Source organism: Sphaeramia orbicularis, chromosome 11, assembly GCF_902148855.1.
Source record: "Sphaeramia orbicularis chromosome 11, fSphaOr1.1, whole genome shotgun sequence".
Taxonomy (NCBI): domain Eukaryota; kingdom Metazoa; phylum Chordata; class Actinopteri; order Kurtiformes; family Apogonidae; genus Sphaeramia; species Sphaeramia orbicularis.
In genome coordinates this window covers 46,878,012-46,896,583 of record NC_043967.1, presented here as the reverse complement: position 1 = coordinate 46,896,583, position 18,572 = coordinate 46,878,012, and the positions used below count along the sequence as shown (strand labels likewise).

At 35.7% G+C, this 18,572-nt stretch overlaps 1 protein-coding gene across 1 annotated transcript; it reads right to left on the bottom strand.

Moving 5' to 3' along the window:
• Positions 1 to 1,257: 1,257 nt before the first annotated feature.
• On the bottom strand, positions 1,258 to 14,958 carry aqp10b (aquaporin 10b). Its single transcript, XM_030148235.1, has 6 exons — positions 14,825 to 14,958; positions 8,182 to 8,308; positions 7,969 to 8,106; positions 5,716 to 5,834; positions 2,979 to 3,196; positions 1,258 to 1,538 (listed from the first exon to the last, which is right to left on the bottom strand). Exons 1-6 carry the CDS (start codon positions 14,939 to 14,941, stop codon positions 1,337 to 1,339), a joined length of 921 nt encoding a protein of 306 aa, XP_030004095.1. The 5' UTR covers positions 14,942 to 14,958; the 3' UTR covers positions 1,258 to 1,336.
• Between the last annotated feature and the right edge of the window lie 3,614 nt (positions 14,959 to 18,572).

Sequence of the window (18,572 nt, the reverse complement as noted above, 5' to 3'; positions counted from 1 at the left end):
TATAAGATATTTGACTGGGCAGCACTTGAAGTTCGATAAATGTTAAAACTACTAGGTGTACGTGTATTAATAAATTCACTTATATTGCTGCATAAAAATCTTAATTACCTGAGTGTTTCAATTGTATTTTACAGTCAATGTGCTTTTAAAAAAATAAAAAAAATTGTCCTTAAATATCGGCCTTGAAAATCAGCTGTAGTTATCAGCCATCAGCTGACCAAATTAAAAAAAAAAAAAAAATTGCATCTGTCTTAGAAAAACTGATATCGGTTGACCTCTATTCTAAAACTGTCCAACAGAGACTTGTTTTATGACCAAAAAAAAAAAAAGACCAAATATGGAATTACGACTTTTCTGCCCGACAGCAACAATATTTAAAAACACTAATACATATTATTTTCATACAAATCAACTTTTATCAATTGTTTATTTCAGCTGCTTTTTAATAGACCAAGCCAATTCACCAGTTACTCTGAACAGCAATGCAATGTTTTCAGAATAAATGCACAAGGAAATACTGGACATTACATGATGAGGAAGAGGAATACTATTGGCTGAAACGTTTACATCTACCCTTTACACATATATAAAATATATATATGAAATTATTTTAAATGTATACATTTAGTATTAAAATACTAAAGTAAGCCACTCTTTCAGTATTAGGTATTTGTACAAAACCATATAGAAGCAAAAGTCCACATTTTACATATAATCACAGGTCAGTTTTATATTTACCACCTTATAGACATGTCTACATAAAACACAATCAACTTGTTTATGTACAAGAGGTACTAACATTTTAGCTGCGTTTGGTTGGTTACGTTTCCTTCTGAATAAATACAGGTGGATTTATTTTCTTATCAAATTTTTATTTTTTTTTTTACTATCACTAGAAACTGGAGAACTGTGCTATGGGTAAGACCGAATGGATATTTTTAGCTACAGACCGATGAGATATTATTGATACATGGAAACACTGGCCGAACATCAGCATCATTTCATGGATGGGACTGACAGGTGTTTATTTGGTTTGTAATTAAAGGTTGCTTCATTAATTTGTATGATTGATTTCCATCCAAAGATGCGACACAGGGCTGAAGAAAAGGCTAAATAAACAAAATAATGTAGGTATTGATCATATTGTCATTTATATACATGTTATCGGATCTAAATTTCACAGTCGGTTCATTTCTAATTAATATTCATGAAAACATGTGACCTACATAATTTAATTATAATCATTCTCCATCTTCAGTTGGTGACGGTCACATAACTCCAGTGTTTTCAGACTAAATAGTATTAATTGTCTTTAGTCCATTATATAACTGGTTCCTTATGTGGTTTTTCCAGAGTCTGGCTCCACCCCCTCCAGCTCCAGCACTGGTTTTCCCTCTATGACCCCCTGACCTGGACTCTGCTGCTCAGATGAACTGGTCGGATGGTGAACTTCAATCATCAGCTCGTAGATCAGGGTTCCCAGCAGTGCCCCCACACAGGGGGCCACTATGGGCACCCACCACCACCCACCTCCGGCCCTGCACAGACAGCAGCCTTACAGCCTTCTGTTCCACACTTCAGTCTAAAACAGGGGTCTCAAACATGCGGCCCGCCAAAGGTTCCAATCTGGCCCGTGGGATGAATTTGTAAAGTGCAAAAATTCCACAGTCAAGGCTGTGGAACTCATTTTCGTTCAAGTTCCACATACAGACCAGTATGATCTACAGTCAAATAATAACAGCAGAAGAACCGACAAAAAATAATGACTCCATATTTTCTTCTCATTTTGATGTGAAAAAAAAAAAAAAAATTACATTATGCCTATAAATAATGACAACTTCAAATATTTGTCTTTGTTTTAGTGCAAAAAATAACATTAAAATATGAAAATATTAACATTTACAAACTATCCTGTAACAATAAAATGTGAATAACCTGAACAAATATGAACAACCTGAAATGTCTAAAGAAAATTAAGCACAATTTGAACTATTTTCTGCCTGTTACTAAGTGTTTAGTGTCTTTGTAGATCTGATCCATAATGCACATGTAGAAATGGTAAGTTGAAGTATAATATTGTTAAAACTGCACTTATTTTTCTAAAGAAATTTCAGTTATTTCAGGCTATTCTTTTTTTTTTTTTTTTTTTTTTGGATAGTTTATAAAAGTAAGTATTTTCAAAATTTCGCTTTTTTTTTTTTCACTAAAACAAAGACAAAAATTGGAGTAGTCATTATTTATTGATTACACTGGTCAACAACAAATTTATTGTTTAAGTTTTTTGAGCTGATTTAGGATAATTTTGGTGTGCTGAATCCAAAAATCACATGAATTTTGCTCAATCAGGTCAACTTTCTGAACTATGCTACATATTGGCTTTTTAACATTTTTGCTTACATTTATGGGCATTTTCACATCATATGATACAAAATTCTTTCATATTTCTTGCAATAAACGAGTTCTGAAGATTTTACTTTTGCCAATTTATGATTAATGGTTTTTTTAATATTACAGGTGAATGAAATGGCTTCGACTAGAAGATCTTGCAAAAATAAGCCTGACGTATTCTGCTACATCTGCGGTGAATACACCATTGGACCTAACAGGAATCCTGTTAGAAAATGATTTTTTTTCTCTTAAAACCTATTTTGGATGAGAACTATATAAAAAAATCAACTGATAAAGTCACAAAAATGTAATCAATTTTGTGAGAAGATCAAATTTTTCAAAATCAAATTAGCAAAAAAAACCTGACCTGATTGAAAAACACAGATGTCATTTTTGGATTTAGCGGTGCAAAATGGTCCTAATTCAGTTGAAAAAACCTAGACAACTTGCAAAAAACATTTTTTTGTAACCCAGTGTAATTATGCTTTTATTTTTCTGGTCCGGCCCACTTCAGATCAAATCGGGCTGACTGTGGCCCCTGAAGGAAAATGAGTTGGAGACCCCTGATCTAAAATGAATGATCTTCTTACCTGAACACTTCGACTCCCCAGCCAGCGATGAATGTGAACAGCCGGGGGCCCAGATCCCTGGCCGGGTTGAGGGCGTAGCCACTGTTGGAGCCCATGGAGATACCAATGACCAGGACCACCCCCCCCACCAGAATAGGCTGGAGACCATCAGGGAGGGGCCCGTGTCCCTGATCCCCGAGAGCCAGGACACAGAGCAGCAGGGCAGCGGTGCCGATCACCTGGATACACGGAGTAGAAAGACCTTTCACTCTGACTGCAACTAAAGGTCTTCATACAAAAATATTCAACTTTTAAAGAGGTTTTATGTAGTATTAACCCTTAGGCACCGTTTTTTTTTTTTTTTTTTTAAACATTCAATTTTGATATCAAGATTTCAAAAAGCAGTCCATTTGTGCAGTTGTCCAGTGTATACGATGATGTTTTATATGTCCTTTAAACTTCTACTAACACTCATTTTTTATGCTGCTTTTTTATATTTATGTTGTCAGGGTTTAGCTTTTGTATTTTAGTTTTTATACTCTTTTATATACATTACACTGGATTACAAAAAAATGTTGTTTGCAAGTTGTCTAGGTTTTTTTCAACTGAATTAGGACCATTTTGCACCGCTAAATCCAAAAATGACATTTTTTTTCTCAATCAGGTCAGGTTTTTTTGCTAATTTGATTTTGAAAAATTGGATCTTCTCACAAAATATAATAATTAATACCAAAATAAGATTGGTAAGCACACTTTATGAAACTTGTGACTTGATTCCTGTTAGGTACAATGGTGTATTCACCGCAGATGTAGCAGAATACGTCAGGCTTATTTTTGCAAGACCATCTAGTCGAAGCCATTTCATTCACCTGTAATATTAAAAAAAACATTAATCATATATTGGCAAAAGTAAAATCTTCAGAACTCGTTTATTGCAAGAAATATGAAAGAATTTTGTATCATATGATGTGAAAATGCCCATAAATGTAAGCAAAAATGTTAAAAAGCCAATATGTAGCATAGTTCACAAAGTTGACCTGATTGAGCAAAATTCATGTGATTTTTGGATTCAGCACACCAAAATGATCCTAAATCAGCTCAAAAAACTTAAATAAATTTGTTGTTGACCAGTGTTATTTATACTTTTTTTTTTTTTTTTTTTTTTAAATGGCACCTAGGATGATTACACTTTTTAAATTTTGTTGTACCTGTACGATGACAACAAAGACATCCTATTCTATTCATTCAGTTCTGTTGCTTGTAACAATATTGAGACTTTAGCATTTAAAGGGTTAATATTCCAAACTGTCACTAGCAGGGGGAATTCATGTCCCAGAACACACTTAGTTCTACCAAAAACACCAACGAACGAATCAAAGCAGTGGCTCCACAGACTCAAATCACTCACTAAATAAAGTATAAAGCTCAATGTTTCCACACATCTGTATTATAGTATCATCAAGTTTTATTCTTCAAACTAAAACTGTGGGTAATTATTTCAACAGTCGCTCAATAATCTTCACACAGTCTAATAATCTTCACGTGTTGTGTCAGCCAAGGTTATTATCATTAACGAAAACTAACGAAATGACAAAAACTAGAATTGTAAGAAACTACAATTAAAACAAAAAAAAAACGATAACTAAGTGAAACTGTGTTGCGTGTTTACAAAACTAACTAAAACCTATAAAAAATTCTCTTCGTTTTCATCTTTGTCAATGTCGGATTGATATGAAATCGATTGATTTCCCTCAAGCAATTTTAGCTGCTGGCACCATATGATATTTAACGGTTCGTCACTTTTTGTCACTTGTCGTTTACCTCTACCTGGAAACATGGAGACTAAAGTTGTGAGAAAGCACTAGAGTCCTGTCTGTGATTTATTTGAATTCGACGGTGAAGAAGATAAAAGATATAAAAAAAAAAACTTAAAGCATTAGAAAATAATGAAAACTAATACAAACTAGCAAACCTGCTCTAAAAACTAATTAAAACAGAATTAGAGGGAAAAAAAAAAAATCAAACTAAATAAAACTAAACTATAATGAAAAATCCAAAACTATTAGAACCTTTGTGTCAGCTGATAGTTTACATTATAGCTGTTAGCTTAGCTCTGTTTTTAGACAAAAAAGCCACAGTAAAACCACTAATCACCTCTGTTTTCTGCACAGTTTGTGTTGTCAGTAGCTGAACTAAATATCGGTTTTGAATCAAACCAATAAGGTCAGAACTGTCACAGTTTAGTCTGAACTGTGGATCAACAAACAGTAATTTAGCAAAGATAATAACATCCCATAATAACTTTATACCTTCATAAGCCTCAAACTCAACAATATAGAAAAAAATTCAGCATTCAGCATCAAACTCTAGGCTTTTCATTAACAGTTCACTTTCTTTTACTCTAAAAGTTGTTTCTTAATGGTTCTCATCCCATCTGACCACTTTGAAGACCCTGTGACATTTTCCTCAACATCAGTCCCCAGTGACTCACTACTCCCTCTAGTGGTCACATCAATGTAAATAAATTTACTACATATCTCGACAATTCAATACGCATCTTTGACAGACTTCACAGCTCTTTATTGTAAACATTCTAATGACAGTTTTCAGTCATTTGTTAATATCTGAAAGTGGAAATCCTACATAAAGCCCCTTTACAGTTATTACAGAGTCTAAACAGTTTATGATGTGGTGCACAGACTCCAGACAAAGCCTCCTGTAAATGTAGGACAAACAGATGTGAGTGACAGATCCTGACCTGGTCCATGACGCCTCCCCACACACTGAGGTAGTCAGCTGGGTAAGTGGAGAAAATGCCCGCTGTGGCAGTGGGGCCTGTCACTGTCAGTTTACCCCCACTGTACGCCTGGATGGCATCTGCAGCCACACACACACACAACACAAGTAAGGCATTCTGGGAAAATATTCATATTAATCAAAATCTAGAGTTCAACGAAAGTGTGGATTATTCATCCAAAACACAAAACCAAAAATATTAGGCTACCATGGTGTGTTGTAGACTTCAGTCTGTACCTAATACTTTAATGTGGAGAATGACTTGTTTCCATCATCATAGACATTGTTTTGAGTCAGTCCCATACGTGTCAACCTGCTGCAGAAAATACCAGCATCCCAAATACAGACTGTAGTACAGAAGTGTATGGCATTCACATGATTCATTCATTTTCTGAACCCGCTTTATCCTCACTAGGGTCACGGGGGTCGCTTGGAGCCTATCCCAGCTACATAGGGGCGAAGGCGGGGTACACCCTGGACATGTCACCAGTTCATCACAGACTGAACATATAGAGACAAACAATCACTGTCACATTCACACCAATGGGCAATTTAGATTAACCAATTAACCTATTAGTGCATGTGTTTGGATGGTGGGAGGTAGCCGGAGTACCCGGAGAGAACCCACGCAGACACGGAGAGAACGTGCAAACTCCACACAGAAAGGTCCCACCCCCCGTCGACTGGTGTTGGAATCGAACCCAAGACCTTCTTGTTGTGAGGCACGAGTGCTAACCGCTGCACCACCGTGTCACCGGCATTCACATGAAATTTTTTTTTTTTTTTTTTTTTTTGGCATTCCCATCCTTTGCGAGGTGAATTTCAACTCCTTTCCTCTGGACGGAGGTTCCTAGTCCCAAAGTGCAGGACACAGCGTTATAAAAAGCTTTGTTCCTGTCGCCGTCACTGAGCTCAATAAGAAATAGTGACATTGCACTTTACTACCTTATTTAGTTATTTATTCCATTTCTTTGCTCTATTTATTATTATTGTGACATCAAATTTTTAAATTTTTAAATTTTATGTTCTTATCCTGGTTTTTATCCCAGATCGTTTTTATTTTATCTTTTCTGGTTTTTATTGTGTTTTTATTGCATCTTGTTTTTATTTATTTGATCTTATTTATTTTATTCTTTTACTTATCCATGCTGCTATACCAATGAATGGTGGAACACTGAACACTTTTTGTCCTGTCTGTAAGCGTGATCAAGTGCCTGTCTTGCATGTTCAATGTATGTGTTGTTGTAATGCCAAGGCAATCACCTAGACTGCAAAACAAATCTACCTACGGGTATAAATAAAGTAACCTTGACCTTGATTCAGATGAAAAAATAAAAATTGGCTGTTTTTGGGAATTAGCGAGATAATTATCCCATAAAAACAGAGCCTTTTTTTTTTTTTTTAAATAAAACCGTTTCTTGTAATTATGAGATAATTATCCCGTTACTTCATCAGGAAAATAATCCATCCTCATCCAAATATGAGCAGTGTTGTTGACATTAAATGTAGGAAATTCAGTTTTCATGTTAAAGTGTTACACATCACAGAACACACTACGATCATACAGACGATGAAAAAATAAAAATCAGCTGTTTTCCTGAATTAATGAGATAATTATCTCATAATTAGAGAAAGGGTTTTATGGGAAAAAAAAAAGGCTCTGTTTTTAGGAGATAATTTCAGTTGGGACTCTTGCACTACGCTTTTTACTTTTTTCCGTGTGAATTGAAACATTTTTTTAATGACCAGACAGTTTTATTTACAAGTGGCAAAAATTACAAAAAAAATGACCAAAAAAAAAAGAAATATCCTTAACCTTTTGTTTGTAGTGTATGTTAAATACACTCTGGCTCTGTTTTTAGGAGATAATTATCTTGTTAATTCAGAAAAACAGAGCTGATTTTTATTTTTTCATGTGAATGCACTACACTTCTGTACTGTAGTGAAGAAGCTCTGAAACAGGGGAATAATAATGGACAGAAGCAAGGATGAATCCTTCTTGTTCCTGCGTTTCTTTATGACTCAAATTGTCAAAATTACCTCGTACAACATGAACATGCCTCAGTAAAATGTTTAACAAATAAATGACCATGTATGACACCAGGTTCAACACATACTTAACACATTAGCAGTAGGATGCTAACTTAGCCTGTGAAGTTAATTCAATATAATAAACAAACCCATGCTTTCCATTCATAAGAACTGATCATCTGACCGTAGTACTGTAGACCGACTGTAGCTGCAGCCAGAAAAGCTCCCAGCACTTGAAAGAAGACGTAGAAAGGCAGCTTTATCCAGGGATGTCTGCCCAGGAAACACAAACTCAGAGACACAGCAGGGTTCAGATGAGCACCTGAGAGGAAACACACACCTGAGTCCTGGGAGGAAAACATGAACTGATCCAGAAAAGCATCCACTCACACTTTACCTGAAACTCCACGAGATGCAAACACTCCAAATGTGACTCCCAGAGCAAAACCCAGGTTGATGGACAGGTACTGGCCTTTCTTATCCTGGGATGTTGTTACTTGGGCAACGGAGCCACATCCGAATAACTGAAAAAACATGAAAAAACCCCAAAACATCAGAAAAGAATAAGTCCGCAAAAAAGACCTCGACATTTACACTGTGTGCAACATTATTAGGCAGATGAATATTTTAACTGTATTATATTTTTTATGCAGATTTTCCATTTCCAAACTGTTGAATGTTTGTCTGGTTCAGTCATATCAGCTGATCTGTTTTTGTGTTCATAGTAGAATGTGGCCAAAGGAGATCAACAGCCTTCTACACACTAGGGATGTAACGATTACCAGTATAACAATAAACCGCAGTAAAATTGCAGACGGTTAGTATTACCGTTTAAAATCTAATTATCACGATAACCATGTTTGATTACCGCACTTTTACGCCTATGTAAAGATCAGCTTTTATGTCAAATATCTGAGTATAGTTTTAATTTATTACAATTTTCATTATATATACCTAATATTTGGAACCAATATTCACTTTTAAAGTCTATGAAAAGGTTCAAAATCATCTTTGTGTTATTTATGCAATAAAGTATAGAATTTTTTCAAATCGGATTTTTTTGTGTGTGTGTTTTCTGTCCTTTTGTGTCGATATAGTAGATTAAAATGAAAAAAAAAATTAGGCAGATGATATAAATGAAGTTGTGCTGAAAATAAAAAGATCCCAAACATGGGTATAGTAAACGTGTGTATATAGTATATAAAGGCAAAATCAAAAGTACTGAAAAACAGACAAAATAGGCTCAGACCACTAAGGGTTAATATTTGAATGTTTCTGCAACAGAAAGTACATTGTGCCGATTATTTTATGTTATTATTATTTTTTAAAAAATATAACTTCGTTAAATTATTTCAGTGTGTGTATTAGTACTTTTTGAACATTTTGAGCACAGTTTCAATAATACCATGATAATAATGATAGCCATGATAATTTTGGTCACAATTACCAAGATATTAAATTTTCATATCGTTACATCCAAACATAGATATTCTCCTAAGAAACCAAAACCTCACTTTTATCCTCTTGAATATTCAGGTTTGAGATTTATTAACATTTTGGATTGACTGAAAGCACTGTAGTTAATAACATGAACCCTTTATCAGGAAAGTGACTATTTTTGGTCATTTCCACACACATTACAAGACAGTGACAACAATGAGGTAATAATCTTAGGTCCAATGTGGTCTACAGGGTCTGGAAGGTCTAATGAGGTCTACAGGGTCTGGAAGATCCAATGTGGTCTGCAGGGTCTGGAAGGTCCAATGTGGTCTACAGGGTCTGTAAAGGTCCAATGTGGTCTACAGGGTCTGGAAAGTCCAACGTGGTCTACAGGGTCTGGAAAGTCCAATGTGGTCTACAGGGTCTGGAAGGCCCAATGTGGTCTACAGGGTCCAATGTGGTCTACAGGGTCTGGAAGTGTCCAATGTGGTCTACAGGGTCTGGAAGGTCCAATGTGATCTACAGGGTCTGGAAGGTCCAAATGTGGTTTACAGGGTCTGGAAGGTCCAATGTGGTCTACAGGGTCTGGAAGGTCTAATGAGGTCTACAGGGTCTGGAAGATCCAATGTGGTCTACAGGGTCTGGAAGGTCCAATGAGGTCTACAGGGTCTGGAAGGTCTAATGAAGTCTGCAGGGTCTGGAAGTGTCTAATGTGGTCTACAGGGTCTGGAAGGTCCAATGTGGTCTACAGGGTCTGGAAGGTCTAATGAGGTCTACAGGGTCTGGAAGATCCAATGTGGTCTACAGGGTCTGGAAGGTCCAATGAGGTCTACAGGGTCTGGAAGGTCTAATGAAGTCTGCAGGGTCTGGAAGTGTCTAATGTGGTCTACAGGGTCTGGAAGGTCCAATGTGGTCTACAGGGTCTGGAAGGTCCAATGTGGTCTACAGGGTCTGGAAGGTCTAATGAGGTCTACAGGGTCTGGAAGGTCTAATGAAGTCTGCAGGGTCTGGAAGTGTCTAATGTGGTCTACAGGGTCTGGAAGGTCCAATGTGGTCTACAGGGTCTGGAAGGTCTAATGAGGTCTACAGGGTCTGGAAGGTCCAATGTGGTCTATAGGGTCTGGAAGGTCCAATGTGGTCTATAGGGTCTGGAAGGTCCACCTCTGCATGAACAGTGAGTGGACCTGCTCTGTTTGGTGGGCGGGGTCAAGAACATCACAGATAGACCGCCCACAACTTTTTGATTCATAACTTCTGAATCAGACAAGTTTCAGACAAATATTCCACATAATTGAAAAGGTCTAAATACCGTCTTAAACAGACTCAGAGGGCAAAATTTAGTTTCAAATATTTTCAAATGAAAAAAAATCAAAAACTACTGCGTCACAGATGGACCAAAAATTAAAGTCTATTTTTTGCAAGAATTACAAAGTTCTCAAAAGTGACATTTTCATCCTTAAATGTATTCAGTGTAAACCTTAAACCCTCTATTTTACAACCGAATAATTGGTTAGAGGAAAAGTATTTGATCACACCTAAATAGAAAGAGTTTTGACAAATGGACAACAAAAGTAAATATCAAATTAAACATTTTTTATTTCAATTATTAATATCATCCTTTTTTGGCAGTATTTTCAACATACAAATAATATTAACATTATATTCAAATGTATTTTGCATAGATATATGCATTTATTAATTTTAAACACTGTGTTTTGAATATGACGTAAATAATATAATTGTCAAATATCAATGTATTTGGAATAAATTTAGTTTATTTATGAGAGTTTATAAAATGAACCAGAACGACGGCAGAAAACTTTGTCACTTTCCAAACATTCACACTCCTCATTTTCTTTTTTTTTCCCACAAATTTTTTCTCATTTCAAAATACATTTTCCTGAAAATATAAGTTTGGTGTAGATTATCGTAATTTAATTTGTTTGACCAGATGTTAACCTTCCCTTTGACTTCACCAACGTTCCATGAAGTAACAGTACTGATATAACTAATGACGTTCAAAGTGACTGTGTGTGTTGACAGGTGTGTGTTATTGTAAGTTCTAATGTTCTAAAATGCACGTTCCTTTCACCTTACATGTGTTTTTCTTGTATTTTTTTTTTTTTTTAATATTCTTGTATTTTTTGCCACTTACCTGCAAGGAACTAAATATGGTAACTTTATTGACCTTGATTTTCCACATGACAGTACTTTTTTTTTTTTTTTTAATATTCTTGGATTTTTTTTTGCCACTTACCTGCAAGGAACTAAATATGGTAACTTTATTGACCTTGATTTTCCACATGACAATACTTTTTTTTTTTTTTTTTTTTTAAATATTCTTGGATTTTTTTTTTTGCCACTTACCTGCAAGGAACTAAATATGGTAACTTTATTGACCTCGATTTCCCACATGACAATACTTTTTTTTTTTTTTTTAATTTCACAAACGTAATAAAGTCTTGTTATGTCCTCCAATAACACACTATAGTTGAAAATTTGAATTTCAGAGTATGTCTATGAGTGTCCTATAAAGCAGGGGTCTCAAACATGTGGCCCGGGGGCCAAATGCAGCCCAACAAAGGTTCCAATCCGGCCCGTGGGATGAATTTACAAAGTGCAAAAATTCCACAGTCAAGGCTGTGGAACTCATTGTAGTTCAGGCTCCACATACAGACCAATATGATCTACAGTCAAATAATAACAGCAGAAGAACTTACAAAAAAATAATGACTCCATATTTTCTTCTCGGTTTGATGTGAAAAAAACAACATTACATTATGCCTATAAATAATACAAACCTCGCATTTTTTTTCTTTGTTTTACTGCAAAAAAAACCCATTAAATTATGAAAATATCTATATTTACTAACTATCCTGAAACAATAAAATGTGAATAACCTGAACAAATAAGAACCTGCAATGTCTAAAGAAAATTAAGCACAATATTCACAATTTTCTGCCTGTTACTACGTGTTTAGTGTCTTTGTAGATCTGATCCATAATGCACATGCAGAAATGATAAGTTGATGCATAATGTTGTTAAAATTGCACTAAATTTAAGTATTTTTTATTTCAATTTCAATATATATATATATATTTTTTTGATAGTTTATAAAATTAAGTATTTTCATAATTTTTTTTTTGTACTAAAACAAAGACAAAAAAATTGGAGTTGTCATTATTTATAGGTTATTATGTTATTATTTTACTGGTCCGGCCCACTGGAGATCAAATCGGACTGAATTAAATGTGGCCCCTGAAAGAAAATGAGTTCGAGCCCCCTGCTATAGAGGGTTAATCCTAAAAACACAACTTGCCTTTTAAATTGTGCTCACAGCGTCATTGCAGTACGTAAATAATGCTGCTCTGGCACAAATAACACTGGTCAACAACAAATTTATTGTTTAAGTTTTTTGAGCTGATTTAGGATAATTTTGGTGCGCTGAATCCAAAAATCACATGAATTTTGCATCATTTTGAGTCATCAGATCCTGCAAAAACACAAACAGGCACAGATGAGACAACTACAGCACATAAACAGACATGATGTTTTAGGTTTGTGGAGTTTTTTACAGAAATCTACTGATAACACTGGTCAACAACAAAGTTATTGTTTAAGTTTTTTGAGCTGATTTCGGATAATTTTGGTGTGCTGAATCCAAAAATCACATTAATTTTGCTCAATCAGGTCAACTTTCTGAACTATGCTACATATTGGCTTTTTAACATTTTTGCTTACATTTATGGGCATTTTCACATCATATGATACAAAATTCTTTCATATTTCTTGCAATAAACGAGTTCTGAAGATTTTACTTTTGCCAATTTATGATTAATGGTTTTTTTAATATTACAGGTGAATGAAATGGCTTCGACTAGATGGTCTTGCAAAAATAAGCCTGACGTATTCTGCTACATCTGCAGTGAATACACCATTGTACCTAACAGGAATCAAGTCACAAGTTTCATAAAGTGTGCTTACCAATCTTATTTTGGTATTAATTATTATATTTTGTGAGAAGATCCAATTTTTCAAAATCAAATTAGCAAAAAAAACCTGACCCGATTGAGAAAAACAGATGTCATTTTTGGATTTAGCGGTGCAAAATGGTCCTAATTCAGTTGAAAAAACCTAGACAACTTGCAAAAAAAACATTTTTTTGTAATCCAGTGTAATGTCTATAAAAGAGTATAAAAATTAAAATACAAAAGCTAAACCCTGACAACATAAATCTAAAAAAAAAAGCAGCATAAAAAATGAGTGTTAGTAGAAGTTTAAAGGACATATAAAACATCATCATATACACTGGACAACTGCACAAATGGACTGCTTTTTGAAATCTTGATATCAAAATTGAATGTTAAAAAAACAAAAAAAAAAACAAAAAAAAAAAAACGGTGCCTAAGGGTTAATACTACATAAAACCTCTTTAAATGTTGAATATTTTTATATGAAGACCTTTAGTTGCAGTCAAAGTGAAAGGTCTTTCTACTTTTTAGCGGTGCAAAATGGTCCTAATTCAGTTGAAAAAACCTAGACAACTTGCAAAAAACATTTTTTTGTAATCCAGTGTAATGTATATAAAAGAGTATAAAAATTAAAATACAAAAGCTAAACCCTGACAACATAAATATAAAAAAAGCAGCATAAAAAATGAGTGTTAGAAGTTTAAAGGACTTATAAAACATCATCATATACACTGGACAACTGCACAAATGGACTGCTTTTTGAAATCTTGATATCAAAATTGAATGTTAAAAAAACAAACAAAAAAAAAAAAAACGGTGCCTAAGGGTTAATACTACATAAAACCTCTTTAAATGTTGAATATTTTTATATGAAGACCTTTAGTTGCAGTCAAAGTGAAAGGTCTTTCTACTTTTTAGCGGTGCAAAATGGTCCTAATTCAGTTGAAAAAACCTAGACAACTTGCAAAAAACATTTTTTTGTAACCCAGTGTAATCATATGGTGTAATCTGTCTTTTATGAACTGCACTTCTACAGAACTGCTTTATGATTTGTGTTGTAAAGGTGAATTGCGTTGACAGGTGAGGCGGCTGTTAGATATGACACAAAACAGCAACAAGTTCATCAAACTAAAATCTGAAGTATCAACAAAAACAAAAACATATCATTGTTTTTCCCAAATCGTAGACGAACTTCCTCATCCTTTCGCCTCTGTCCTTCCCTTTCATTCATTCACTCATTCCCTGTCTTTATTTTCTGTCTTTTTTTCAGGCCAAAGTCCTCGGTTACACATTGAGAATTCACTGACGGCTTCAAAAAAACAAGCGGAAAAGTGCAAATCTCTGGAGAAACTGCAAGTACTGATAAAGCGTACATTTGGTTGGACTCGTAGAGAATTCATATCTGATATTAAATGATTAAAACAAAGCTAAATATAACTATTACTACAACACAGAGAAGCTGCAGGAGTCTTTTTTTCCTGCACATTTTCTTATTTAGATATTGAAAATGGTGAGTATGTTCCTGCAGTGACAGTTCTGCAGACACATGTTCACACACTGCACAAAGACAGACGTGAAACTCCTCTGAAACCAAAGAGCTGCTGATATTTAACTGAAGAAAACACTTACAATCAGGATGTAGACCCCCAGGCATTCGGCCAAACACTCCCTGACCAGTTTGTTTCTGATCTGACACTTCTTCAAAAGTTTCTCCATGCTTGATTCTTTTTCTTTTTCCTGGGTCATCCGTCCATGGGTGAGCGTTCAGCCGCTGTCTGACTGAGCAGAGTTCGCCCTTTCAAACTGAACTGCGACGTCACACACACACTTTTTATGGCGTGAATGAGGCAGTAGTACGTATGCACGCAGGAGGGAAAAGGAGTTCAGTTAGGGTAAGACATCCTTTGACTCAAACCACAGTGTTCACGGTCAGAAAGTCCTGCACACAGGCCTGATGGGAGCTCACCTGGCTGATGATCACACCTGAATGACATTACCTGGAACTAGCCCCTCCCATTGGACTGCTCATTAAACATCCACAGGGGTTCTCAGGTCAGGATCTGACCTCTGTGTTACACTTCAGAGCAGGATTTATCAAAGTATTGGGTCACAAGAAAATATATTTAATCTGCTTGCGTCACAGATTGAAACTTTTCAGCAAGTTGGCAGTGATTGTGATTTACCCCTAATTCTGTCGTTATCTGTTGGAATGACCACAGGAAGATAAAGCAGAGAAGGAAATAAAATGCACTGATAAGACAGTACAGCTGAGATATGAAGATGAAGATGCATTTAATTGTTTAACCCTTAATCCATAAAGACCCACTGCTACTATTGTGGCAGTTCCCAAATGATTTTTTTTTTCATTTCTACCTTTCTTAACTGATTTATCACCTTTTTTTTTTTTTTTTTTTTTTTTTTTCCCTTCAACTGCCAAGGAGGTTATGTTTTTGCCAGGGTTTGTTTGTTTGTTGGTCGGTTAGTTAGCAAGATAACTCAAAAAGTTATGGATGGATTTTCATGACATTTTCATGAAATGTTGATACTGGCACAAGGAACAAATGATTAAATTTTGGTGGGGGTGGGGGGGTGGGGGGCAGATCTCCCTTGGCGGAGGTCTGCACTCTCCTAGTGCTTTTCTAGTATTTAAATATTATCTTCTGTATTTTGCATTTTTTGGTGTAAATAATGTATTTTCTGATATCTAATTCACAGATCATGTAGATGTTCATGAAAACTCAGAGTAAATTCAAAGTTAATTAAATCAAGACATAGAAAAATGAAGAAAGACTTACTTTTTTTGTAGAAAAAAAAAATGCTAAGTGAATGTAAAAACAAGTCTCCATCCACTGTCATTGATCCAACTCCATGGGTTTTACTGGTGAATCAGTGTTGCAGACGATGACAGTGTTTCCATGGTAACTACGGAGCCTCTGAACGTCCAAATGGGTCATATCTGATCACCATGAAAAGATGACAAACTGTATTTTACCTGAATTATTATAATATACTAGTGCGTTGGCCAGTGGCAGCTGCTGGTGTTTCAGACAGGGGAAGCTCATTGTCGGCTTACATTAAAAAAAATATTGTCAGGTTATTTAAACATACATTCGGCCCTCCGTTCCTTTTTAAGAAAATGCTCAGTGACCTTATCGTACCCAGTAGGCGTCTTTTCCAGGGACTGGACCAGTGTCCTCTGAATGTCCAGCAGAGCTAGGCTGCTTAGATTGCCTTGGCCCAGTGTGTTGTGGGTGTAAGACTTCAGCCTTTTTAAACTACAGAAGCTCCTTTCACTCCGACCTAGCCGACAGTATGACTGATTTAACTATCTACAAAACAATATTAAACTGAACAAGAAATGATTTAATTATGTAACTGAAACAAGAAAACGCTGAAATTATGTTAAATTGAAACAAGGAAGTCCAATGAGTGTGTTTTATTTACAGTGCAAGAAATGAACGAGTAATTTCGTAGTGGTTTCTCTCTTGATTTCACAGCAGAATGTGCGACGGTATTAAACTGAACTGTCAGTGAAGGAGGAGATCTGAAAACAGCTGTCAATCAAATGGGATTCAGCCTTTCAACTGATCCTCCAATCAGCACGTGGGATTCTGGCGTCCAGCCCAGCCGAGCTCCGCCCACAGCTCCATTCACCCCCAGAGACGCCTGGCATCCGGGGGCGGGACAACATCGTAGTATTTATCCAATTACCGTCCAGTTTTGAGGCAATGAAAAAAACTGTTCCACTCAGTCCCATTGAAGCCCACAGACGCCCGCAGTCTACGGACAAATGCACTGAGCAGAGATGGAGGAGAAAACAGACATGGGAATGGAGGAGAAGTGAACAACACCGAGTCTGTTGATTTGTGATAAAGCTGATTCTGAACGAACTCGTCTGTGAGATGAACGTGTTCTAACACATTTGTAGTTGATGAAATGTCAACACAGCCGTACATATTTAACCATTTAATTTTCCTAATTTTAGGGGAAGCTGAGCTTCCCTTACAGTCTGTGAGCAATCGCCACTGGCGTTGACCTATGGGGATCCATGGGTTGTAGATGTTGTAGTTTTTATGCTGTTGTGTATTCACACATGCTGTACCGCATTTGTCCAGCAGTCACTGCCAATGCATTCTGGCCATAGCAACGTGACTAAGGCTATTGTATTCCAAAATGACTAATATCTCCCAAAATTTTGGTCTTATCAACTTGCTGTTTTTGCTACTGTCTTCCTTGACCAAAAATACATAAAAACGCCAAACTGCAGCAGCCAGCTCTTTCTGGATTTTGTGTGAATCCCTGGACACACACACACACACGCACACACACACGCACACACAGAGTCCCCTTCCCTTTTATAATATAGAATGAATGTAATTATGTTTGCTGTCATTTGTTGATCCACAGTTCAGACTAAACTGTGACAGTTCAGACCTTGTTTGTTCGATTCCAAACAGATCTTTAGTGCAGCTATTAACAACACAAACTGCACAGAAAACAGGTGATCTGTGGTTTTACTGTCTGTTTTCTGACTAAAAACAGAGCTAAGCTAACAGAGCTGTAATGTGAAGATTAAAAGACACAGTGTTCTGACCAACTGTAAAACTGTCTTTCTATGATGTCTTTTACATTATTTTGCCTTTTTGTCAATTGTCTTTTTTGTCACCTGCCTAGGGACTACAGATGGAAATTAGCACTGCTGCTACAATCGGGCATATTTACAGCTGCAATTGTTGTAGATGTTCATTAATATGCACTGTCCCTATTAAATAAAAAAAAACAAAAAACAAAAAAAAAAACTGGTGATAAAACTTGATGATTCCTTAATACAGATGTGTGTAAACAATGAGCTCTATACCTACTACTGCTACTACTACTACTATTATTACTACTACTACTACTGCTACTATTACTACTACTGCTACTATTATTACTACTACTGCTACTACTACTATTACTGCTACTACTACTATTATTACAATTACTACTACTATTACTACTACTACTACTATTATTACTACTACTGCTACTACTACTATTATTACTACTACTGCTACTACTACTATTATTACTACTACTACTGCTGCTACTACTACAACTATTACCACTACTACTACTGCTACTACTACTACTACAACTATTACCACTACTACTATTACTACTACTACTGCTACAACTACTACTACTACTACTACAACTACTGCTACTACTTCTACTGCTACAACTACTTCTACTGCTACAACTACTTCTACTACTACTACTACTACTACTACTATTAAGTGAGTGCTAGTCTGTGGACCCAGATTCGCTGGTGGTTTTGGTTTCCTGGGTGTGTTCTGGTACAGGTACTTCCCCCTTTAACTAGACCAAAAATAAG